Source organism: Carcharodon carcharias, chromosome 12 (assembly GCF_017639515.1).
Source record: "Carcharodon carcharias isolate sCarCar2 chromosome 12, sCarCar2.pri, whole genome shotgun sequence".
Lineage (NCBI taxonomy): Eukaryota > Metazoa > Chordata > Chondrichthyes > Lamniformes > Lamnidae > Carcharodon > Carcharodon carcharias.
In genome coordinates, this window is record NC_054478.1 from 78,613,616 (window position 1) to 78,638,168 (window position 24,553).

The 24,553-nt window shown below is 70.0% G+C and overlaps 1 protein-coding gene across 8 annotated transcripts in view; it reads right to left on the reverse strand.

Annotated features, from left to right (window-relative positions):
- The window catches only part of bbs5 (Bardet-Biedl syndrome 5), a 71,288-nt gene that overhangs the window by 44,562 nt on the left and 2,173 nt on the right, over positions 1-24,553 (reverse strand). For all 8 annotated transcript variants that reach the window (XR_005944567.1, XR_005944569.1, XR_005944568.1 and 5 more), the window contains exon 3: positions 217-282. Coding sequence is in view for 4 of the 8 variants with exons in the window: in XM_041200741.1 (XP_041056675.1) it covers positions 217-282 (66 nt within the window). In the remaining 4 variants the exon portion in view is untranslated. The remainder of the gene's footprint in view (positions 1-216; positions 283-24,553) is intronic.

Consider the following 24,553-nt stretch of genomic DNA (forward strand, 5'->3'; position numbering starts at 1 on the left):
CTGAGTTAATCGTAGTTCCTTGCACTTTAAATCATTACAGGTTATGCCATTATTTCTAAAATCCAAATGCTTCACCAGTATTTAAAAATTCAAATTATATGAGGAGTCACAGAGAAAAGTTGGTTATCCGTGTATCCTTTGGGACAGCAATGTTTTCAGTTTAATTCCACAGTAAACAACTTTATTAATAGTCAATCAAAATATAGCTTTACTTACATAAGTTAACACGTGGAAGAGCCAGTGAATGCCAGATAATTCTTAAATTGGTCACAAGCAGTCTACCTAGAAAGAAATAGCAACTCTAAAAACGAACTTTGTTAAATGAATGTCAAAACTATAATTAAATATAGGCCAATTCTATTTTTTGCATCATGGGACATTTTCTTCAATTGTTGGAACAAAATCATTATTTTGTCAAAAATAATTAGTTACTTTGTTTAATTGCTGAATGCTACAGTCTTAAAGTCTATAAATAGCATTCTGACTAAATGGCTGGAAGCCCTGACGTAACAGGATGATTTGTGGCTGATGTCGTTGTCAGGTGTTTTTTTTCTCGGGGCGGGGGGGGGGTGAGTCAGGGAGGGACTGGGGAAGTGGGGGAGGGGGGAGTGGAGGGGAGGGGGGAGTGGGGTGTGGGGGAGGGGTAGTGTGAGGGTTGTGGGGGGGAGGAGTGAGTGGGTGGGGAGAGTTGGGGGGAGTTGGGGGGTGGAGTAGTGGGGGGGTGAGGAGTGGGTGGAAGAGTGGGGGAGAGGGAGTGGGGGGAGTTGCGGGGGGAGTGGAGGAAGTTGGGGAGGGGAGAACACCCCTCCTACCCTCTTCTCCTACCCTCGAGTGGGGGGGCGGAGTGGGGGTGGTGGGAGGGGTGGAGTGGAGGGGTGGGAGGGGTGGAGTGAGGGGGTGGGAGGGGTGGAGTGAGGGGGTTGGGGGGATTGGGAGGGATGTGAGGGGGGATGGGAGGGGTGGGGGGAAGTTGGGGGAGGCTGGAAGTGGAGGGGTGGGAGGTGAGGGGGGTGAGGGGGAAGGTGAGCTGGTAAGGGGGAGGGTGGGAGGTGAGGTGAGGAGGAGGTGTGGGGGTGAGAGGGAGGTTAGACGGTGAGGGGGAGGCACAGGTTGAGGGGGGCACGGTGGTGAGAGGGGGCACAGGGGAGAAGGGAGGTGAGGCGGTGGAAAGGGGAGGTGAGGGGGACATGAGGGGGTGAGAGGGAAGTGAGGGGGTGAGGGGGAGGTGAGGGGGAAGTGCGGGGGAGTGTGGAGATGAGGAGGGAGGTGAAGGGGAGGGGGAAGGACAGGACGTGAGGGGGAGATGGGGTTAGGGGAGAGGGGGTAGCGCTGGGGAAGTGAGGGGGAGGTGAGGTAAGGTGGGGAGGGGAGGGGGAGTTGAGGTGAGGGGATGGGGAGGAGTGGAGTGAGGAGAAGGGGAGTGAGAAGGGGGTGGGGAAGGAGGGGTGGGGAAGGTGGTGTAGGGGTGATGAAGGGGGGAGGTGGGAGGAGAGGAGTGGGTAGTGGAGGGGGATGGGAGAGGGGGAGTGGAGGGGGAAGTCGGGGCGGGGTGTCATGGGATGGGGGAGTCGTAGGAGGGAGTAGTGGTAGGCTAGGGGAGTCGTAGGAGCGGGATGTTGATGGAGGGGGAAGGAGAGGAGCGGGAGGTGGGTGGGGAAGTGAGGGAGAGGTGAGGGGGAGGTGAGGGGGGAAGGGGGAGGGTGGGAGGTGAGGTGAGGGGGATGTGTGGAGCTGAGAGGGAGGTGAGTGGATGAGGGGGCACGGGAAGGGGTGAGGTGAGGGGAGAGGGAGGTGGAGGTGAAGGGAGGGGAAGGGGAGGGGAAGTGACGAGGGGAGGAGACGAGGGGAAGGGAGGAGGGGAGGGAGAGGGATAGGGGAGGGGAGGAGGGGAGGGTGGTGGGGAGGAGGGGAGGGAGGCTGGGAGGGGAGGGAGGAGTGGGAGGGAGGAGAGGGAGCGGAGAGAGGGGTGAGAGGGAGTGTGGGAGGGGAGGGAGGTGTGGGAGGGGAGGGAAGGGATGGGGGGGTGAGTGGGAGGGGAGGGGAGGGAGGGGAGTGTGGTTGGGGTGAGTGGGAGGGGAGGGTGAGTGGGAGGGGAGGGTGGGTGGGGTGGGGTGGGTGAGTGGGAGGGGAGGGAGAGGAGGGTGGGTAGGGTGGGTGGGGTGAGTGGGAGGGGAGGGAGGGGAGGGTGGGTGGGGTGGGTGGGGTGAGTGGGAGGGGAGGGAGGGTGCAGTGAGTGGGAGGGGAGGGTGGGTGGGGAGGGAGGGGAAGGTGGGAGGGAGTGGGAGGGGAGGGTGAGTGGGAGGGGTGGGTGGGTGGGGAGAGTGGGAGGGGAGGGTGGGTGGGTGGGGAGGGGAGGGTGGGTGGGGACAGTGGGAGGGGAGGGTGGGTGGGGACAGTGGGAGGGGAGAGTGGGAGGGGAAGGTGGGTGGGAAGAGTGGGAGGGGAGGGAGGGGAGGGCGGGTGGGGAGAGTGGGAGGGGAGGGTGGGTGGGGAGAGTGGGAGGGGAGGGAGGGGAGGGTGGGTGGGGAGAGTGGGTGAGGAGATTGGGAGGGGAGGGAGGGGAGGGTGGGTGGGGAGAGGTAGAGTGGGTGGGGAGAGTGGGAGGGGAGGGAGGGGAGGGAGAGGAGGGTGGCTGGGGAGAGTGGGAGGGGAGGGGAGGGTGGGTGGGGAGAGTGGGAGGGGAGGGGAGGGTGGGTGGGGAGAGTGGAAGGGGAGGGAGGGGAGAGGAGGGTGGGTGGGGAGAGTGGGAGGGGAGAGTGGGAGAGGAGGGAGGGGTGGGTGGGGGGAGTTGGAGGGGAGGGAGGGGAGCGTGGTTGGGGTGAGTGGGAGGGGAGGATGGGTGGGGTGTGGGCGGGAGGGAGGGGAGGATGGGTGGGGTGAGTGGGCGGGAGGGAGGGGAGGGTGGGTGGGGTGAGTGGGCGGGAGGGAGGGGAGGGTGGGTGGGGTGAGTGGGAGGGGTTGGTGGGGAAGGTGGGTGGGGTGAGTGGGAGGGGAGGGTGAGTGGTAGGGGAGGGTGGGTGGGGTGAGTGGGAGGGGAGGCAGGGGAGGGTGGGAGGGGTGTGAGGGGAGGGTGGGTGGGGTGAGTGGGAAGGGAGAATGGGAAGGGAGGGTGGGGAGGGTGGGTGGGGTGAGTGGGAGGGGAGGGTGGGGGGGGTGGTTGGGGTGAGTGGGTGGGGTGAGTGGGAGGGGAGGGTGGGTGGGGTGAGTGGCTGGGGAGCGTGGGTGGGTGATTGGCACGGGAAGGAGGGGAGGGTGAGTGGAAGCGGAGGGAGGGGAGGGTGAGTGGGAGGGGATGGAGGGGAGGGTGAGTGGGAGGGGAGGGAGCGGAGGGTGGGTGGGGGGGTGGGGTGAGTGGGAGGGGTGGGAGGGGATGGTGGGAGGGGTGGGAGGGGAGGGTGGGAGGGGTGTGAGTGGAGGGTGGGGAGGGTGAGTGGGGAGAGTGGGAGGTGATGGAGGGGAGGGTGAGTGGGGAGAGTGGGAGGTGGGGGAGAGTGGGAGGTGAGGGAGGGGAGGGTGGGTGGGGAGAGTGGGAGGTGAGGGAGGGGAGGGTGGGTGGGGAGAGTGGGAGGTGAGGGAGGGGAGGGTGGGTGGGGAGAGTGGGAGGTGAGGGAGGGGAGGGTGGGTGGGGAGAGTGGGAGGTGAGGGAGGGGAGGGTGGGTGGGGAGAGTGGGAGGTGAGGGAGGGGAGGGTGGGTGGGGAGAGTGGGAGGTGAGGGAGGGGAGGGTGGGTGGGGAGAGTGGGAGGTGAGGGAGGGGAGGGTGGGTGGGGAGAGTGGGAGGGGAGGGAGGGGAGGGTGGGTGGGGAGAGTGGGAGGGGAGGGAGGGGAGCGTGGGTGGGGTGAGTGGGAGGGGAGGGTGGGTGGGGTGAGTGGGCGGGGAGGGAGTGGAGGGTGGGTGGGGAGAGTGGGAGGTGAGGGAGGGGAGGGTGGGTGGGGAGAGTGGGAGGGGAGCGTGGGTGGGGTGAGTGGGAGGGGAGGGTGGGTGGGGTGAGTGGGCGGGGAGGGAGTGGAGGGTGGGTGGGGTGAGTGGGAGGGGTGGGTGGGGAGGGTGGGTGGGGTGAGTGGGAGGGGAGGGAGGGGAGAGAGGGGAGGGTGGGTTGGTTGAGAGGGAGGGGAGGGAGCGGAGGTTGGGGGGGCTGAGTGGGAGGGGGAGGTGAGTGGGAGGGGGGAGGGGAAGGAGTGTGGGGTGAATGGGAGGGGAGGGAGGAGAGGGTGGGTGAGGTGAGTGGGAGGAGAGGGTGGGTGGGTTGAGTGGGTGGGGTGTGGGCAGGGTGAGTGGGAGGGGAGGGTGGGTGGGGTGAGTGGGAGGGGAGGGAGGGGAGGGTGGGTGGGAGGGGAGGGAGGGGAGGGTGGGTGGGAGGGGTGGGAGGGGAGGGCGGGTGGGGTGAGTGGGAGGGGAGGGTGGGTGGGGTGAGTGGGAGGGGTGGGAGGGGAGGGCGGGTGGGGTGAGTGGGAGGGGAGGGAGGGGAGGGTGGGTGGGGTCAGTGGGGGGGAGGGAGGGGAGGGTGGGTGGGGTGAGTGGGAGGGGAGGGTGGGTGGGGTGAGTGGGAGGGGTGGGTGGGGAGGGTGGGAGGGGTGGGGAGGGTGGGTGGGGAGAGTGGGTGGGGTGAGTGGGAGGGGAGGGTGAGTGGGAGGGGAGGGTGGGTGGGGTGAGTGGGAGGGGAGGGAGGGGAGGGGGGTGGGGTGAGTGGGAGGGGAGGGAGGGGAGGGTGGGTGGGGTGAGAGGGAGGGGAGGGTGGGTGGGGTGAGAGGGAGGGGAGGGTGGGTGGGGTGAGTGGGAGGAGAGGGTGGGTGGGGTGAGTGGGAGGAGAGGGTGGGTGGGTTGAGTGGGTGGGGTGTGGGAGGGGTGAGTGGGTGGGGTGTGGGCAGGGTGAGTGGGTGGGGTGAATGGGAGGGGTGGGAGGAGAGGGCGGGTGGGGTCAGTGGGAGGGGAGGGTGGGTGGGGTGAGTGGGAGGGGAGGGAGGGGAGGGTGGGTGGGGTGAGTGGGAGGGGTGGGTGGGGAGGGTGGGAGGGGTGGGGAGGGTGGGAGGGGTGGGAGGGTGGGTGGGGAGAGTGGGAGGGGTAAGTGGGAGGGGAGGGTGGGTGCGGTCAGTGGGAGGGTGGGTGGGGTGAGTGGCAGGGGAGGGTGGGTGGGGTGAGTGGCAGGGGAGGGTGGGTGGGGTGAGTAGCAGGGGAGGGAGGGGAGGGTGAGTGGGAAGGGAGGGAGGGTAGGTTGGGTGAGGTGAGTGGGAGGGGAGGGTGGGTGGGGTGAGTGGGAGGGGAGGGTGGGGAGGGTGGGTGGGGTGAGTGGGAGGAGAGGGTGGGTGGGTTGAGTGGGTGCGGTGTGGGAGGGGTGAGTGGGTGGGGTGTGGGCAGGGTGAGTGGGAGGGGTGAATCGGAGGGGTGAGTGGGAGGGGTGGGAGGGGAGGGCGGGTGGGGTGAGTGGGAGGGGATGGAGGGGAGGGTGGGTGGGGTGAGTGGGAGGGGAGGGAGGGGAGGGTGGGAGGGGAGGGTGGGGAGGGTGGGAGGGGTGGGAGGGGAGGGAGGGGAGGGTGGGAGGGGAGGGAGGGGAGGGTGGGTGGGGTGAGTGGGAGGGGAGGGAGGGGAGGGTGGGTGGGGTGAGTGGGAGAGGAGGGTGGGTGGGGTGAGTGGGAGGGGAGTGTGGGTGGGGTGAGTGGGAGGGGAGGGTGGCTGGGGTGGGAGGCAAGGCAGGGGAGGGTGGGAGGGGTGGGAGGCGAGGCATGGGAGGGTGGGATGCGAGGCAGGGGAGGGTGGGACGCGAGGCAGGGGAGGGTGGGAGGAGTGGGAGGCGCGGCAGTGGTGGGTGGGAGGGTGGGAGGCGAGGCAGTGGAAGGTGGGAGGGGTGGGAGGCGAGGCAGTGGAGGGTGGGGAGGCGAGGCAGGGGAGGGTGGGGAGGCGAGGCGGGGGAGGGTGGGGAGGCGAGGCGGGGGAGGGTGGGAGGAGGGGAGGAAGGGAGGATGAGACGTGAGGGGATGAGGGGAGGGGAGGAAGGGGAGGGCGAGTGGGACGTGTGGGAGGGGAGGAAGGGGAGGGCGAGTGGGGTGTGTGGGAGGGGAAGAAGGGGAGGGTGGGTGGGGCGAGTGGGACGGGAGGAAAAGGAGGGAGGGGAGGGTGGGTGGGGCGAGTGGGAGGGGAGGGAGGGGAGGGTGGGTGGGGCGAGTGGGAGGGGAGGGTGGGTGGGTGGGTGGGGAGAGTGGGTGGTGTGAGTGGGAGGGGAGGGTGGGTGGGGTGAGTGGGAGGAGAGGGTGGGTGGGTTGAGTGGGTGGGGTGTGGGAGGGGTGAGTGGGTGGGGTGTGGGCAGGGTGAGTGGGAGGGGTGAATGGGAGGGGTGAGTGGGAGGGGTGGGAGGGGTGAGTGGGAGGGGAGGGAGGGGAGGGTGGCTGGGGTGAGTGGGAGGGGAGGATGGGTGGGGTGAGTGGGAGGGGAGGGTGGGGTGAGTGGGAGGGGAGGGAGGGGAGGGTGGGAGGGGAGGGAGGGGAGGGTGGGAGGGGAGGGAGGGGAGGGTGGGAGGCGAGGCAGGGGAGGGTGGGAGGCGAGGCAGGGGAGGGTGGGTGGCGAGGCAGGGGAGGGTGGGAGGGGTGGGACGCGAGGCAGGGGAGGGTGGGAGGGGTGGGACGCGAGGCAGGGGAGGGTGGGAGGGGTGGGACGCGAGGCAGGGGAGGGTGGGAGGGGTGGGACGCGAGGCAGGGGAGGGTGGGAGGGGTGGGACGCGAGGCAGGGGAGGGTGGGAGGGGTGGGACGCGAGGCAGGGGAGGGTGGGAGGGGTGGGACGCGAGGCAGGGGAGGGTGGGAGGGGTGGGACGCGAGGCAGGGGAGGGTGGGAGGGGTGGGACGCGAGGCAGGGGAGGGTGGGAGGGGTGGGACGCGAGGCAGGGGAGGGTGGGAGGGGTGGGACGCGAGGCAGGGGAGGGTGGGAGGGGTGGGACGCGAGGCAGGGGAGGGTGGGAGGGGTGGGACGCGAGGCAGGGGAGGGTGGGAGGGGTGGGACGCGAGGCAGGGGAGGGTGGGAGGGGTGGGACGCGAGGCAGGGGAGGGTGGGAGGGGTGGGACGCGAGGCAGGGGAGGGTGGGAGGCGAGGCAGGGGAGGGTGGGAGGAGGGGAGGAAGGGAGGATGAGACGTGAGGGGATGAGGGGAGGGGAGGAAGGGGAGGGCGGGTGGGGCGAGTGGGAGGGGAGGAAGGGGAGGGCGAGTGGGACGTGTGGGAGGGGAGGAAGGGGAGGGCGAGTGGGGTGTGTGGGAGGGGAGGAAGGGGAGGGCGAGTGGGTCGAGTGGGACGGGAGGAAAGGGAGGAAGGGGAGGGTGGGTGGGGCGAGTGGGAGGGGAGGGTGAGTGGGAGGGGAGGGTGGGTGGGGTGAGTGGGTGTGGGTGGGGTGTGTGGGAGGGGAGGGCGAGGAGGGTGGGTGGGGTGAGTGGGAGGGGAGGGAGGGGAGGGTGGGAGGCGAGGGAGGGGAGGGTGGGAGGCGAGGGTGGGAGTGGGGAGGCAGGGAGGGGTGGGAGGCGAGGCAGGGGAGGGTGGGGAGGCGAGGCAGGGGAGGGTGGGGAGGCGAGGCAGGGGAGGGTGGGGAGGCGAGGCAGGGGAGGGTGGGAGGAGGGGAGGAAGGGAGGATGAGATGTGAGGGGATGAGGGGAGGGGAGGAAGGGGAGGGCGGGTGGGGCGAGTGGGAGGGGAGGAAGGGGAGGGCGAGTGGGGTGTATGGGAGGGGAGGAAGGGGAGGGTGGGTGGGGCGAGTGGGGTGTGTGGGAGGGGAGGAAGGGGAGGGTGGGTGGGGCGAGTGGGGTGTGTGGGAGGGGAGGAAGGGGAGGGTGGGTGGGGCGAGTGGGGTGTGTGGGAGGGGAGGAAGGGGAGGGTGGGTGGGGCGAGTGGGAGGGGAGGGTGAGTGGGAGGGGAGGGTGGGTGGGGCGAGTGGGGGTGGGTGGGCTGTGTAGGAGGGGAGGGAGAGGAGGGTGGGTGGGGTGAGTGGGAGGGGAGGGAGGGTAGGGTGGGAGTGGGGAGGCGAGGCAGGGAGGGGTGGGAGGCGAGGCAGGGGAGGGTGGGAGGCGAGGCAGGGGAGGGTGGGAGGGGTGGGAGGCGAGGCAGGGGAGGGTGGGAGGGGTGGGAGGCGAGGCAGGGGAGGGTGGGAGGGGTGGGAGGCGAGGCAGGGGAGGGTGGGAGGGGTGGGAGGCGAGGCAGGGGAGGGTGGGAGGGGTGGGAGGCGAGGCAGGGGAGGGTGGGAGGGGTGGGAGACGAGGCAGGGGAGGGTGGGAGGGGTGGGGAGGCGAGGCAGTGGAGGGTGGGGAGGCGAGGCAGGGGAGGGTGGGAGGAGGGAAGGATGAGACGTGAGGGGATGAGGGGAGGGGAGGGAGGGGAGGAAGGGGAGGGCGGGTGGGGCCAGTGGGGGGGGAAGAAGGGGAGGGCGAGTGGGACGTGTGGGAGGGGAGGAAGGGGAGGGCGAGTGGGGTGTGTGGGAGGGGAGGAAGGGGAGGGTGGGTGGGGCGAGTGGGACGGGAGGAAAGGGAGGAAGGGGAGAGTGGGTGGGGCGAGTGGGAGGGGACGGTGAGTGGGAGGGGAGGGTGGGTGGGGCGAGTGGGGTGTGTGGTAGGGGAGGGAGAGGAGGGTGGGTGGGGTGTGTGGGAGTGTAGTGAGGGTGGGGTGAGTGGGTGGGGATGGGGAGGGGAGGGTGGGAGGGGAGGGTGGGAGGCGAGGGAGGGGAGGGTGGGAGGCGAGGCAGGGGAGGGTGGGAGGGGGGAGGCAGGGAGGGGTGGGAGGCGAGGCAGGGAAGGGTGGGAGGCGAGGCAGCGGAGGGTGGGAGGGGTGGGAGGCGAGGCAGGGGAGGGTGGTAGGGGTGGGAGGCGAGGCAGGGGAGGGTGGGAGGGGTGGGAGGCGAGGCAGGGGAGGGTGGGAGGGGTGGGAGGCGAGGCAGGGGAGGGTGGGAGGGGTGGGAGGCGAGGCAGGGGAGGGTGGGAGGGGTGGGAGGCGAGGCAGGGGAGGGTGGGAGGGGTGGGAGGCGAGGCAGGGGAGGGTGGGAGGGGTGGGAGGCGAGGCAGGGGAGGGTGGGAGGGGTGGGAGGCGAGGCAGGGGAGGGTGGGAGGGGTGGGAGGCGAGGCAGGGGAGGGTGGGGAGGCGAGGCAGGGGAGGGGTGGGAGGCGAGGCAGGGGAGGGGTGGGAGGCGAGGCAGGGGAGGGTGGGAGGGGTGGGAGGCGAGGCAGGGGAGGGTGGGGAGGTGAGGCAGGGGAGGGTGTGGAGGCGAGGCAGCGGAGGGTGGGAGGAGGGGAGGAAGGGGTGGGGGGGAGGGGGAGGGGAGGGTGGGAGGATGAGACGTGAGGGGATGAGGGGAGGGGAGGAAGGGGAGGGCGGGTGGGGCGAGTGGGAGGGGAGGAAGGGGAGGGCGAGTGGGGTGTGTGGGAGGGGAGGAAGGGGAGGGTGGGTGGGGCGAGTGGGAGGGGAGGAAGGGGAGGGTGGGTGGGGCGAGTGGGACGGGAGGAAAGGGAGGAAGGGGAGGGTGAGTGGGAGGGGAGGGTAGGTGGGGCGAGTGGGGGTGGCTGGGCTGTGTGGGAGGGGAGGGAGAGGAGGGTGGGTGGGGTGAGTGCGAGGGGAGGGAGGGTAGGGTGGGTGGGGTGAGTGGGTGGAGATGGGGAGGGGAGGGTGGGAGGGGAGGGAGGGGAGGGTGGGAGGCGAGGCAGGGGAGGGTGGGAGTGGGGAGGCGAGGCAGGGGAGGGGTGGGAGTCGAGGCAGGGGAGGGTGGGAGGTGAGGCAGGGGAGGGTGGGAGGGGTGGGAGGTGAGGCAGGGGAGGGTGGGAGGGGTGGGAGGTGAGGCAGGGGAGGGTGGGAGGGGTGGGAGGTGAGGCAGGGGAGGGTGGGAGGGGTGGGAGGGGTGGGAGGGGAGGCAGAGGAGGGTGGGAGGGGTAGGAGGCGAGGCAGGGGAGGGTGGGAGGGGTGGGAGGCGAGGCAGGGGAGGTTGGGAGGCGAGGCAGGGGAGAGTGGGAGGGGTGGGAGGCGAGGCAGTGGAGGGTGGGAGGGGTGGGAGGCGTGGCAGTGGTGGGTGGGAGGCGAGGCAGTGGAGGGTAGGAGGGGTGGGAGGCGAGGCAGGGGAGGGTGGGGAGGCGAGGCAGGGGAGGGTGTGGAGGCGAGGCAGCGGAGGGTGGGAGGAGGGGAGGAAGGGGTGGGGGGGAGGGGAGGGTGGGAAAATGAGATGTGAGGGGATGAGGGGAGGGGAGGGAGAGAGGGAGGGAGCGAGGGAGGGGAGAGGAGGGTGGGGAGGGTGGACGTGGGAGGGAGGGTGGACGGGAAGGGAGGGAGGGTGGACGGGAAGGGAGGAAGGGATGGGAGGGAGGGGAGGGGGAAGGGAGGGGAGGGCAGAAGTGGGAGGGAGGGGGGAAGGGAAGGGAGGAAGGGATGGGAGAGAGGGGAGGGGGATGGGAGGGAGGGGAGGGGGATGGGAGGGAGGGGAGGGGGAAGGAGGGAAGGAAGGGGAGGAATGGGGTGCACGGGGAGGGTGAGAGTGGAGGTTGGGAGTGGAGGGTTGGAGGGGAGGGAGAGAAGGGAGCGGAGGGAGTGGAGGGAGGGGAGGGGAGGGAGTGTGGGAGGCTGGGTAGGAGGGGTGGGAGGGGAGGGAGGGTAGGAGTGGAGGGAGGGGATGGTGGGAGGGAAGGGAGGGGTGGGAGGGGAGGGTTGGAGGGAGGGGATGGAGGGGGAAGGAAGGAGGGAAGGAAGGGGAGGGGGCAATGAGTGAGGGAAATGGAGGGAGGTGAGGGGAGGGAGGGAAAGGGAGGAAGGGAAGGAAGGGGAGGGGGCAATGAGGGAGGGAAATGGAGGGAGGGGAGGGGGAGGGAAGGGTTAGGGTTAAGGAGGGGAGGGGAGGGAGGGGAAGGTGGGAGGGGAGGGAGAGTGGGAGGGGAGGGAGGGAGGGGAAGGTGGGAGGCGAAGGAGGAGAGGATGGGAGGGAGGGGAGTAAGGGCGGGAGGGAGGGGAGTAAGGGCGGGAGGGAGGGGAGGGAGGGGAGGGGAAGGGAGGAAGGGAAGGGAGGGAGGGGAGGGGGAAGGGGAGGGGAGGCAGGGGGTGGAGGGTGGGAGGGGAGGCAGGGGAGGGTGGGAGGGGTGGGAGGGGTGGGAGGGGTGGGAGACGAGGCAGGGGAGGGTGGGAGGGGTGGGAGGCGAGGCAGGGGAGGTTGGGAGGCGAGGCAGGGGAGAGTGGGAGGGGTGGGAGGCGAGGCAGTGGAGGGTGGGAGGGGTGGGAGGCGTGGCAGTGGTGGGTGGGAGGCGAGGCAGTGGAGGGTAGGAGGGGTGGGAGGCGAGGCAGGGGAGGGTGGGGAGGCGAGGCAGGGGAGGGTGGGGAGGCGAAGCAGCGGAGGGTGGGAGGAGGGGAGGAAGGGGTGGGGGGGAGGGGAGGGTGGGAGGATGAGATGTGAGGGGATGAGGGGAGGGGAGGGAGAGAGGGAGGGAGCGAGGGAGGGGAGAGGAGGGAGGGTAGGGTGGACGTGGGAGGGAGGGTGGAAAGGAAGGGAGGAAGGGATGGGAGGGAGGGGAGGGGGAAGGGAGGGGAGGGCAGAAGTGGGAGGGAGGGGGGAAGGGAAGGGAGGAAGGGATGGGAGAGAGGGGAGGGGGATGGGAGGGAGGGGAGGGGGATGGGAGGGAGGGGAGGGGGATGGGAGGGAGGGGAGGGGGAAGGAGGGAAGGAAGGGGAGGAATGGGGTGCACGGGGAGGGTGGGAGTGGAGGTTGGGAGTGGAGGGTTGGAGGGGAGGGAGAGAAGGGAGCGGAGGGAGTGGAGGGAGGGGAGGGGAGGGAGTGTGGGAGGCTGGGTAGGAGGGGTGGGAGGGGAGGGAGGGTAGGAGGGGTGGGAGGGGAGGGAGGGTAGGAGTGGAGGGAGGGGATGGTGGGAGGGAAGGGAGGGGTGGGAGGGGAGGGTTGGAGGGAGGGGATGGAGGGGGAAGGAAGGAGGGAAGGAAGGGGAGGGGGCAATGAGTGAGGGAAATGGAGGGAGGTGAGGGGAGGGAGGGAAGGGGAGGAAGGGAAGGAAGGGGAGGGGGCAATGAGGGAGGGAAATGGAGGGAGGGGAGGGGGAGGGAAGGGTTAGGGTTAAGGAGGGGAGGGGAGGGAGGGGAAGGTGGGAGGGGAGGGAGAGTGGGAGGGGATGGAGGGAGGGGAAGGTGGGAGGCGAAGGAAGAGAGGATGGGAGGGAGGGGAGTAAGGGAGGGAGGGAGGGGAGTAGGGGAGAGTGGGAGGGGAGGGAGGGGAAGGGAGGATGGGAAGGGAGGGAGGGGAGGGGGAAGGGGAGGGGAGGCAGGGGGTGGAGGGTGGGAGGGGAGGGGAGGGAAGGGAGCAGAGGGAGTGGAGGGAGGGGAGGGAATCAAGGGTGGGAGGCAAGGGTGGCTCGGTGGGTGGGTGGGAGGGGGTGGCTGGGTGGGTGGGAGGGGAGGGGCTGGGTTGGGTGGGTGGGAGGGGAAGGGAGGGGGTGGGTGGGTGGGAGGGGAAGGGAGGGGGTGGGTGGGTGGGAGGGGAGGGGAGGGGGTGGGTGGGTGGGAGGGGAGGGGAGGGGGGTTGGGTGGGTGGGAGGGGAGGGGGTGGGTGGGAGGGAAGGGGAGGGGGGTGGGTGGGTGGGTGGGGGGGTGGGCGGGAGGGGAGTGGTGAGTGGGTGGGAGGGGAGGGGAGGGTTGGTGTGGGTGGGGTGGGAGGGTGGGGAGGGAGGGGTGGGAGGGAGGGGAGGGAGGGGTGGGAGGGGTGGAGAGGTGGGAGGGGAGGGAGGGGTGGGAGGGGTGGAGAGGTGGGAGGGGAGGGCGGGTGGGAGGGAGAGGTGGGAGGGGTGGGAGGGAGGGAGGGAGGGGTGGGTGGGAGGGGAGGTGTGGGAGGGGAGTGAAGGGAGGTTGGGAGGGGAGGCAGGGGAGAAGGGAAGGGAGGAAGGGAAGGGAGGGAGGGAAGGGGAAGAGAGGGAGGGGAGGGGGTAGGAGGGAGGGAAGGGGAGAAAGGCTGCACGGGAAGGGTGGGAGTGGAGGGAGGGGATGGTGGGTGTGGGGTGGGAGGGGAGGGAAGGGAGGGAGTGGAGGGAGGTGAGGGGAAGGAGTGGAGCAAGGGGAGGGAAGGAAGGGTGGCAGGCGAGGGTGGGACGTGAGGCAGGCGAGCGTGAGAGGGTAGGGAGGAGAGGGTAGGGAGGGCAGGGTGGGAGGTGAGTGAAGGGAGGGTAGGAGGGGAGGGTGGGAGGGGAGTGAAGGGAGGGTGGGAGGGGAGGATGAGAGGGGCGTGAAGGGAGGGTGGGAGGGGAGGGAGGGAGGAGAGGGGTGGGAGGGGAGGGTGGGAGGGAAGGAGGAGACGGGGAGGGAAGGGAGGATGGGGATGGTGGGAGGGAAGGGTGGGACGGGTTGGAGGGGAGGGGGAGGGGTGGGAGGGCGGGGAGGGGTGGGAGGGCAGGGTGGGAAAGGTGGGAGGGGAGGGAGGGAGGGGAAGGTGTGAGGGGAAGGGGGAGCAGAGGATGGGAGGGAGGGGAGGAGTGGAGGGTGGGAGCGGAGGGTGGGGAGGGTTGCAGGGGAAGGGGTGAGGGGAGGGAGGGGAAGGGGGGATGGGAGGGAGGGAGGGGAGGAGGGGAGGGTGGGAGTGGGGAGAGTGGGAGGGGAGGGGAAGGGAGAAAGGGAAGGGAGGAAGGGGAGTGAGGGGAGGGAGGGAGGGGAGGGGGAAGGTGAGGGGAGGAAGAGGGTGCACGAGGAGGGTGGGAGTTGAGGGAGGGGAGGGTGGGAGTGGAGGGTGGGAAGAGAGGGGAGGGAAGGGAGGGGAGTGGAGGGGAGGGAGAGGAGCGAGGGGAGGGAAGGGAGGGTGGCAGGCGAGGGTGGGAGGGGAGGGTGCGAGGTGGGGGAGAGAGGGAGGGGAGGGAGAGAGGGAGGGGAGGGTGGGCGGGGCAGGAAGGGGAGGGAGGGACCAGGGGAGGGTGGAAAGGGGAGTAAGGGGAGGGCGGAAAGGGGAGTATGGGGAGGGAAGAAAGGGGAGTAAGGGAAGGGAGGACATAAAGGGTGGGAGGGGAGGGGGAAGGAGGAAGGGAAGGGGAGGAAGGGGAAAGTGGGAGGGGAGGAAGGGGAGGGGGGGAGGGGGGAGGGGAGTGGTGAGTGGGTGGGAGGGGAGGGGAGGGGAGGGGAGGGGTGGGGTGGGAGGGGAGGGTTGGTGTGGGTGGGGTGGGAGGGTGGGGAGGGAGGGGTGGGAGGGAGGGGAGGGATGGGTGGGAGGGGTGGAGAGGTGGGAGGGGAGGGCGGGTGGGAGGGAGAGGTGGGAGGGGTGGGAGGGAGGGAGGGAGGGAGGGGTGGGGTGGGAGGGGAGGGTTGGTGTGGGTGGGGTGGGAGGGTGGGGAGGGAGGGGTGGGAGGGTGGGGAGGGAGGGGTGGGAGGGAGGGGAGGGAGGGGTGGGAGTGGTGGAGAGGTGGGAGGGGAGGGCGGGTGGGAGGGAGAGGTGGGAGGGGTGGGAGGGAGGGAGGGAGGGAGGGTGGGAGGGAGGGAGGGGTGGGTGGGAGGGGAGGTGTGGGAGGGGAGGTGTGGGAGGGGAGTGAAGGGAGGTTGGGGTGGGTGGGTGGGTGGGAGGGGAGGGGAGGGGGTGGGTGGGGGGGAGGGGGTGGGTGGGTGCGAGGGGAGGGAGAGAGGGAGGGGAGGGTGGGGAGGGTGGGAGGGGAGGGGAAGGTGGGCGGGGCAGGAAGGGGAGGGAGGGACCAGGGGTGGGCGGAAAGGGGAGTAAGGGGAGGGCGGAAAGGGGAGTATGGGGAGAGAAGAAAGGGGAGTAAGGGAAGGGAGGACATAAAGGGTGGCAGGGGAGGGGGAAGGAGGAAGGGAAGGGGAGGAAGGGGAAAGTGGGAGGGGAGGAAGGGGAGGGGGGGGAGGGGGGGAGGGGAGGAAGGGGAGGGGGGGAGGGGAGGAAGGGGAGGGGGGAGGGGAGGTAGGGGAGGGGAGGGGAGGTAGGGGAGGAGGGGAGCAAGAGGAGGGAGGGGAGGTTGGGAGGGGAAGTTGGGAAGGGAAGGTGGTAGGGGAGGGAGGGAGGGAGGGAGGGAGGGGAGGGAGGGGAAGGTGGGAGGGCTGGGGAGTAGGGGATGGAGGGGAAGAGGGGAGGGTGGGGATGGTGGGAGGGGTTGGTGGGGTGGGAGGGGTTGGAGAGGAGGATGGGAGGAGTGGGAGAGGAGGGTGGAGGGGAGAGGAGGGTGGGAAGGGGAGGGACGGAAGGGAAGGGAGGGAGGGGGGAATGAGGGAGGGGAGGGTGGAAGTGGGAGGGGTGGAAGGCGAGGGAGGGAAGGGAGGGAGGGGAGGGGAGGAAGGGATGGGAGGGGATGGTGGGAGGGGAAAGTGGGAGGGGAGGAGGGGAGGGGAGGGGAGAGTGGAGGAGGGGAGGAAAGGGTGGATGGGGTGGGAGTGGAGTGAGGGGTGGAGGGGAGGGAAGTAGCGGGTGGGAGGGGAGGGAGGGAAGGGGAGGAAGGGAAGGGAGGAAGCGATGGGAGGAAGGGAAGGGAGGGAGGGGAGGGGGGAAGTAGGGAGGGAAGGGGAGGGGAGGGAGCGGAGGTCTAAAGTGGGAGGCAGGGAGAGAGGGGAAGGGGGAAGGAAGGAGGGAAGGAAGGGGAGGGAGGGGAGAGGAAGGAGGGGAGGGGAGAAGGGAAGGGAGAAGGAGGGAGGGAAGAGGAGGAAGGGGGTGCACGGGGAGGGTAGGAGTGGAGGACGTGGAGGGTGGGAGGGCAGGGGAGGGAGGGGAGGGAGTGGAGGGTGGGAGGGGAGGGAGGGGGGAAGGGAAGGGAAGGGGAGGGGGAAGGGAGGGTGGGGAGGGGAGGGAGGGGAGTGTGGGAGGGGAGAGGAGGGAAGGGAGAGCAGGGAGGTGAGGGTGTGGAGGGAGGGAGGGCAGGGGAGGGTAGGGAGGAAGTAGAGGGTGGGAGGGGAAAGTCGGGGATGGGGGGAGGGGAGGGTCGGGGGGGTGGGGGGGTTGTGGATGGGGTGGGTGGGTGGGAGGGGAGGGAGGGGGTGCACGGGGTGGGTGGGAGTGGAGGGAGGGAGGGCAGGGGAGGGAAGGGAGGGGTGGGTGAGTGGGAGGGGAGGGGTGGGAGGGGAGGGGAGGGGTGGGAGGGGAGGGGAGGGGTGGGTGGGAGGGGAGGGGAGGGGTGGGATGGGTGGGAGGGGTGTGGTGGGTTGTAGGGGAGGGGTGGGGTGGGAGGGAGGGGAGAGGAGGGAAGGGAGAGCAGGGAGGTGAGGGTGTAGAGGGAGGGAGAGCAGGGGAGGGTAGGGAGGAAGTAGAGGGTGGGAGGGGAAAGTCGGGGATGGGGGGAGGGGAGGGTCGGGAGGGGCGGTGGGGGGGTTGTGGATGGGGTGGGTGGGAGGGGAGGGATGGGGAGAAGTGAAGGGAGGGAGGGGAGGAAGGGGGTGCACGGGGAGGGTGGGAGTGGAGGGAGGGAGGGCAGGGGAGGGAAGGGAGGGGTGGGTGGGTGAGTGGGAGGGGAGGGGTGGGTGAGTGGGAGGGGAGGGGAGGGGTGGGGAGGGGAGGGGTGGGGAGGGGTGGGTGGGAGGGGAGGGGAGGGGTGGGGTGGGGTGGGAGGGGTGGGAGCGAGAGGTGGGAGGGGTGGGTGGGAGGGAGAGGGAAGGGAAGGGGAGGGGGAAGGGAGGGTGGGGAGGGGAGGGAGGGGAGGGAGGGAGTGTGGGAGGGGAGAGGAGGGAAGGGAGAGCAGGGAGGTGAGGGTGTGGAGGGAGGGAGGGCAGGGGAGGGTAGGGAGTAAGTAGAGGGTGGGAGGGGAAAGTCGGGGATGGGGGGAGGGGAGGGTCGGGGGGGTGGGGGGGTTGTGGATGGGGTGGGTGGGTGGGAGGGGAGGGAGGGGGTGCACGGGGAGGGTGGGAGTGGAGGGAGGGAGGGCAGGGTAGGGAAGGGAGGGGTGGGTGGGTGAGTGGGAGGGGAGGGGTGGGAGGGGTGGGATGGGTGGGAGGGGTGGGATGGGTGGTAGGGGAGGGGTGGGGTGGGAGGGAGGGGAGAGGAGGGAAGGGAGAGCAGGGAGGTGAGGGTTGTAGAGGGAGGGAGGGCAGGGGAGGGTAGGGAGGAAGTAGAGGGTGGGAGGGGAAAGTCGGGGATGGGGGGAGGGGAGGGTCGGGAGGGGGGGTGGGGGGGTGGGGAGGGAGGGGTGGGAGGGAGGGGAGGGAGGGGTGGGAGTGGTGGAGAGGTGGGAGGGGAGGGCGGGTGGGAGGGGAGGGCGGGTGGGAGGGAGAGGTGGGAGGGGTGGGAGGGAGGGAGGGAGGGAGGGAGGGGTGGGTGGGAGGGGAGGTGTGGGAGGGGAGGTGTGGGAGGGGAGTGAAGGGAGGTTGGGGTGGGTGGGTGGGTGGGAGGGGAGGGGAGGGGGTGGGTGGGGGGGAGGGGGTGGGTGGGTGCGAGGGGAGGGAGAGAGGGAGGGGAGGGTGGGGAGGGTGGGAGGGGAGGGGAAGGTGGGCGGGGCAGGAAGGGGAGGGAGGGACCAGGGGTGGGCGGAAAGGGGAGTAAGGGGAGGGCGGAAAGGGGAGTATGGGGAGAGAAGAAAGGGGAGTAAGGGAAGGGAGGACATAAAGGGTGGCAGGGGAGGGGGAAGGAGGAAGGGAAGGGGAGGAAGGGGAAAGTGGGAGGGGAGGGAGGGGGGGAGGGGGGGAGGGGAGGAAGGGGAGGGGGGAGGGGAGGAAGGGGAGGGGGGAGGGGAGGTAGGGGAGGGGAGGGGAGGTAGGGGAGGGGAGGGGAGGTAGGGGAGGAGGGGAGCAAGAGGAGGGAGGGGAGGTTGGGAGGGGAAGTTGGGAAGGGAAGGTGGTAGGGGAGGGAGGGAGGGAGGGAGGGAGGGAGGGAGGGAGGGAGGGAGGGAGGGAGGGGAAGGTGGGAGGGCTGGGGAGTAGGGGATGGAGGGGAAGAGGGGAGGGTGGGGATGGTGGGAGGGGTTGGTGGGGTGGGAGGGGTTGGAGAGGAGGATGGGAGGAGTGGGAGAGGAGGGTGGAGGGGAGAGGAGGGTGGGAAGGGGAGGGACGGAAGGGAAGGGAGGGAGGGGGGAATGAGGGAGGGGAGGGTGGAAGTGGGAGGGGTGGAAGGCGAGGGAGGGAAGGGAGGGAGGGGAGGGGAGGAAGGGATGGGAGGGGATGGTGGGAGGGGAAAGTGGGAGGGGAGGAGGGGAGGGGAGGGGAGAGTGGAGGAGGGGAGGAAAGGGTGGATGGGGTGGGAGTGGAGTGAGGGGTGGAGGGGAGGGAGTAGCGGGTGGGAGGGGAGGGAGGGAAGGGGAGGAAGGGAAGGGAGGAAGCGATGGGAGGAAGGGAAGGGAGGGAGGGGAGGGGGGAAGTAGGGAGGGAAGGGGAGGGGAGGGAGCGGAGGTCTAAAGTGGGAGGCAGGGAGAGAGGGGAAGGGGGAAGGAAGGAGGGAAGGAAGGGGAGGGAGGGGAGAGGAAGGAGGGGAGGGGAGAAGGGAAGGGAGAAGGAGGGAGGGAAGAGGAGGAAGGGGGTGCACGGGGAGGGTAGGAGTGGAGGACGTGGAGGGTGGGAGGGCAGGGGAGGGAGGGGAGGGAGTGGAGGGTGGGAGGGGAGGGAGGGGGGAAGGGAAGGGAAGGGGAGGGGGAAGGGAGGGTGGGGAGGGGAGGGAGGGGAGTGTGGGAGGGGAGAGGAGGGAAGGGAGAGCAGGGAGGTGAGGGTGTGGAGGGAGGGAGGGCAGGGGAGGGTAGGGAGGAAGTAGAGGGTGGGAGGGGAAAGTCGGGGATGGGGGGAGGGGAGGGTCGGGGGGGTGGGGGGGTTGTGGATGGGGTGGGTGGGTGGGAGGGGAGGGAGGGGGTGCACGGGGTGGGTGGGAGTGGAGGGAGGGAGGGCAGGGGAGGGAAGGGAGGGGTGGGTGGGTGAGTGGGAGGGGAGGGTGGGAGGGGAGGGGAGGGGTGGGAGGGGAGGGGAGGGGTGGGTGGGAGGGGAGGGGAGGGGTGGGATGGGTGGGAGGGGTGGGGTGGGTGGTAGGGGAGGGGTGGGGTGGGAGGGAGGGGAGAGGAGGGAAGGGAGAGCAGGGAGGTGAGGGTGTAGAGGGAGGGAGGGCAGGGGAGGGTAGGGAGGAAGTAGAGGGTGGGAGGGGAAAGTCGGGGATGGGGGGAGGGGAGGGTCGGGAGGGGCGGTGGGGGGGTTGTGGATGGGGTGGGTGGGTGGGAGGGGAGGGATGGGGAGAAGTGAAGGGAGGGAGGGGAGGAAGGGGGTGCACGGGGAGGGTGGGAGTGGAGGGAGGGAGGGCAGGGGAGGGAAGGGAGGGGTGGGTGGGTGAGTGGGAGGGGAGGGGTGGGTGAGTGGGAGGGAGGGGTGGGTGAGTGGGAGGGGAGGGGAGGGGTGGGGAGGGAGGGGTGGGGAGGGGTGGGTGGGAGGGGAGGGGAGGGGTGGGGTGGGGTGGGAGGGGTGGGAGCGAGAGGTGGGAGGGGTGGGTGGGAGGGAGAGGGAAGGGAAGGGGAGGGGGAAGGGAGGGTGGGGAGGGGAGGGAGGGGAGTGTGGGAGGGGAGAGGAGGGAAGGGAGAGCAGGGAGGTGAGGGTGTGGAGGGAGGGAGGGCAGGGGAGGGTAGGGAGTAAGTAGAGGGTGGGAGGGGAAAGTCGGGGATGGGGGGAGGGGAGGGTCGGGGGGGTGGGGGGGTTGTGGATGGGGTGGGTGGGTGGGAGGGGAGGGAGGGGGTGCACGGGGAGGGTGGGAGTGGAGGGAGGGAGGGCAGGGTAGGGAAGGGAGGGGTGGGTGGGTGAGTGGGAGGGGAGGGGTGGGAGGGGTGGGATGGGTGGGAGGGGTGGGGTGGGTGGTAGGGGAGGGGTGGGGTGGGAGGGAGGGGAGAGGAGGGAAGGGAGAGCAGGGAGGTGAGGGTGTAGAGGGAGGGAGGGCAGGGGAGGGTAGGGAGGAAGTAGAGGGTGGGAGGGGAAAGTCGGGGATGGGGGGAGGGGAGGGTCGGGAGGGGGGGTGGGGGGGTTGTGGATGGGGTGGGTGGGTGGGAGGGGAGGGATGGGGAGAAGTGAAGGGAGGGAGGGGAGGGGAGGAAGGGGGTGCACGGGGAGGGTGGGAGTGGAGGGAGGGAGGGCAGGGGAGGGAAGGGAGGGGTGGGTGGGTGAGTGGGAGGGGAGGGGTGGGTGAGTGGGAGGGGAGGGGAGGGGTGGGGAGGGGTGGGTGGGAGGGGAGGGGAGGGGTGGGGAGGGGTGGGTGGGAGGGGAGGGGTGGGTGGAGGGGAGGGAGGGGTGGGATGGATGGGAGGGGTGGGGTGGATGGGAGGGGTGGGGTGGGTGGTAGGGGAGGGGTGGGGTGGGAGGGGTGGGAGCGAGAGGTGGGAGGGGTGGGTGGGAGGGAGAGGTGGGTGGGGTGGGAGGGAGGGAGGGAGGGAGAGGTGGGAGGGGAGTGAAGGGAGGGGTGGGGTGGGTGGTAGGGGAGGGGTGGGGTGGGAGGGGTGGGAGAGAGAGGTGGGAGGGAGAGGTGGGTGGGGTGGGAGGGAGGGAGGGATGGGAGGGAGAGGTGGGAGGGAGAGGTGGGAGGGGTGGGTGGGAGGGAGAGGTGGGAGGGAGAGGTGGGAGGGGAGTGAAGGGAGGTTGGGAGGGGAGGCAGGGGGAGAAGGGAAGGGAGGAAGGGAAGGGAGGGAGGGAAGGGGAAGAGAGGGAGGGGAGGGGGTAGGAGGGGGGGAAGGGGAGAAAGGGGAGCACGGGGAGGGTGGGAGTGGAGGGAGGGGATGGTGGGTGTGGGGTGGGTGGGAGGGGAGGGGATGGTGGGTGTGGGGTGGGTGGGAGGGGAGGGGATGGTGGGTGTGGGGTGGGTGGGAGGGGAGGGGTGGGTGGTGGGAGGGGAGGGGTGGGTGGGAGGGGAGGGGAGGGGTGGGTGGGAGGGGAGGGGAGGGGTGGGTGGGAGGGAGGGGAGGGATGGGATGGGTGGGGTGGGTGGGGTGGGTGGTAGGGGAGGGATGGGGTGGGAGGGGTGGGAGGGGTGGGAGGGAGAGGTGGGAGGGGTGGGTGGGAGGGAGAGGTGGGTGGGGTGGGTGGGAGGGAGAGATGGGAAGGGAGGGTGGGAGGGGAGTGAAGGGAGGTTGGGAGGGGAGGCAGGGGGAGAAGGGAAGGGAGGAAGGGAAGGGAGGGAGGGAAGGGGAAGAGAGGGAGGGCAAGAGAGGGAGGGGAGGGGGTAGGAGGGAGGGAAGGGGAGAAAGGGGTGCACAGGGAGGGTGGGAGTGGAGGGAGGGGTTGGTGGGTGTGGGGGGGAGGGGAGGGAAGGGAGGGAGTGGAGGGAGGTGAGGGGAGGGAGTGGAGCAAGGGGCGGGAAGGGAGGGTGGCAGGCGAGGGTGGGACGTGAGGCAGGCGAGCGTGAGAGGGTAGGGAGGAGAGGGTAGGGAGGGCAGGGTGGGAGGTGAGTGAAGGGAGGGTAGGAGGGGAGGGTAGGAGGGAGGGGGAGTGAAGGGAGGGTGGGAGGGGAGGGTGAGAGGGACGTGAAGGGAGGGTGGGGAGGGAGGAGAGGGGTGGGAGGGGAGGGTGGGAGGGAAGGAGGGGACGGGGAGGGAAGGGAGGATGGGGATGGTGGGAGGGAAGGGTGGGACGGGTTGGAGGGGTGGGGGGAGGGGAGGGAGGGTAGGGCGGGAAAGGTGGGAGGGGTGGGAGGGAGGGGAAGGTGGGAGCGGAAGGGGGGAGGGGAGGGAGGGGAGGAGCGGAGGGTGGGAGCGGAGGGTGGGGAGGGTTGCAGGGGAAGGGGAGGGGAGGGAGGGGAAGGTGAGGATAGGAGGGAGGGAGGGGAGGAGGGGAGGGTGGGAGTGGAGGGTGGGGAGTGGGAGGGGAAGGGAGGGGAAGGGAGAAAGGGAAGGGTGGGAGGGAGGGGAGGGGGAAGGTGAGGGGAGGAAGAGGGTGCACGAGGAGGGTGGGAGTTGAGGGAGGGGAGGGTGGGAGTGGAGGGTGGGAGGAGAGGGGAGGGAAGGGAGGGGAGTGGAGGGAGGGGAGGGGAGGGAGACGAGCGAGGGGAGGGAAGGGACGGTGGCAGGCGAGGGTGGGAGGGGAGGGAGGGGAGGGTGCGAGGGGAGGGAGAGAGGGAGGGGAAGGTGAGAGGGGAGGGAAAGAGGGAGGGGAGGGAGGAGAGGGTGGGGAGGGGAGGGTGGGGAGGGAGGGCGGGGGAGGGTGGGGAGGGAGGGAGGAGGGGAGGGCGGAAAGGGGAGCATGGGGAGGGAAGAAAGGGGAGTAAGGGAAGGGAGGAAATAAAGGGTGGGAGGGGAGGGGGAAGGAGGGAGGGAAGGGGAGGAAGGGGAAAATGGGAGGGGAGGAAGGGGAGGAGGGGAGGGGAGGTAGGGGAGGAAGGGAGGGGAGGTAGGGGAGGAGGGGAGGGGAGGTAGGGGAGGAGGGGAGGGGAGGTTGGGAGGGGAAGTTGGGAAGGGAAGGTGGTAGGGGAGGGAGGGAGGAGAGGAAGGGGAAGGTGGGAGGGCTGGGGAGTAGGGGATGGAGGGGAAGAGGGGAGGGTGGGGATGGTGGGAGGGGTTGGTGGGAGGGGTTGGTGGGGTGGGAGGGGTGGGAGAGGAGGATGGGAGGGGTGGGAGAGGAGGGTGGAGGGGAGAGGAGGGTGGGAAGGGGAGGGACGGAAGGGAAGGGAGGGAGGGGAGGGGGAAGGAGGGAGGGAGGGAGGGGAGGGTTGGGTGGGTGGGTGGGTGAGTGGGAGGAGTGGGGGAGTTGAGGGGGAGGGGGTAAGGTGGGGAGGAGGGGGAGTTGAGGTGAGGGGGTTGGGAGGAGGGGAGTGAGGAGGGGAGTGAGAAGGAGACTGAGCAGAAGGGAATGGGAAAGGAGGGGAGGGGAAGGAGGCATAGGGGATGTGAGAGGGGGAGGGGATGTGGAAGTGGAAGTGGGGAGGGGAACGGGAGGCGGGAGGAGAGGAGTGGAGGGGGAGGGGATTGGGGATGGGAAGTGGAGGGGGAGTTGGGGTGTTAGGGGTGTGTTGGGGGAGGGCTGAGTCATAGGAGGGGGTGAGTCGTACGAGGGGTGAGTCGGAGGAGGGGAGTTCTGGGGTGGGGTGGTGTTGGGGGAGGTGGGAGTTGGGAAGGGGGAAGGAGAGGAGCGGGAGGCGAGGTGAGGGGGATGTGTGGAGTTGAGAGGGAGATGAGTGGGTGAGGGGGCGGGGGAAGGGGTGAGGTGTGGGGAGGTGAAGAATGGAGGGGGAGGTGAAGGGAAGGAGGTGAAGAGAGGGATGGAGGGAGAGGAGGGAAGGGAGAGGAGGGAAGGGAGAGGAGGGGGAGGAGGAGGGGAGGGATGGGAGGGGGAGGGAAGAGAGGGAGGAGAAGGGGTCGGGAGGAAGGGAGGGCGGGGGTAGGGGGGGAGAGCAGGGAGGGTGGGAGGGCGCGGGGGAAGTCGGGAGGTGGAGAGGGGAAGGGCGGGCTGGGGAGGGGGGTAGGAGCGATGGAGGGGAGGGGAGGGGAGGGTAGGAGGGGTGGGAGGGGAGGGAGGGGAGGGTGGGAGGGGAGAGGAGGATGGGGAGGGAGGGGAGGGAGGGGAGGGAGGGGAAAGGAAGGAGGGAAGGAAGGGGAGGGAGGGAAGGGAGGAAGAGAAGGGAGGGAGGGGAGGGGGAAGTAGGGAGGGAGGAGTTGGGGAGGATGGAGGAGTCGGGGGGATGGAGGAGTCGGGGGATGTTGGGAGTCGGGGGAGGTGGGGAGTCGGGTGGGCCAACATTTACTGTCCATCCCTAATTGCCCTTGAAAAAGTGTAGTCCGTGTGGTATTGGTACACACACACAGCTGTTAGGGAGGAAGTTCCAGGATTTTGACCCAGCTACAGTCCAGGTTTGACTCTTTTCGTTTATCCTACTCCTCCATCCCCCTCCGCTCCCTCCCTTTCCCTCCCTCCTTCATCCCTCCCCTCCCCTCCATCCCTCCTACCCCACTCCCCAGCCCGCCCTTCCCCTCTCCACCTCCCGACTTCCCCCGCGCCCTCCCACCCTCCCTGCTCTCCCCCTCCCTCCCCTCCTATCCCCGCCCTCCCCTCACTCCGTTTCCACCTTCCCCTCCCTCCGCTCCTACCCTCCCCGCTCCCCTCCCACACTCCCCTCCCACCCTCCCCTCCCTCCCCTCACACCACTCCCTCCCTCCCCTCCCGCCACTCCCTCCCTCCCCTCCACTCCCTCCCTCCCCACCCTCCACTCCCTCCCTTCCCTCTCCTGCCCTCCCTCCCCTCCCTCCACTACCACCCTCCCCGTGCACCACCTTCCTCCCCTCCCCTCCCTCTCTTCCCTTCTCCCCTCCCTCCCCTTCCACCCACCACTCCCTTCCCTCCACCCCTCCCTCCACTCCCACCCACCCCTCCCACCCCATCCACACCCCTCCTCCCCTCCTCCCACCCTCCCCTCCCCTATCCCCTCCCCCCATCCCCTCCCACTTTCCCCTCCCACCCCTCCACTCCCTCCCTTCCCTCCCCTGCCCTCCCTCCCTCCACTCCCACCCTCCCCTCCCTGCACTCCCACCCTCCAACGTCAGGGCTATGAAGTTGTCTTTGAAATAAATAGATCCCTTGATTTCATGCTTGCTTTAACTTAGCAAGGAAAGTTCTAATTCAGAGGCTAGATGTTCCTTAGACCCCGAATAAAAACACAACATTTTCAAATTCCCACTTCAGTTATTTTTAAGCCCAATTTTGTGGTAATGTGATGAAAAT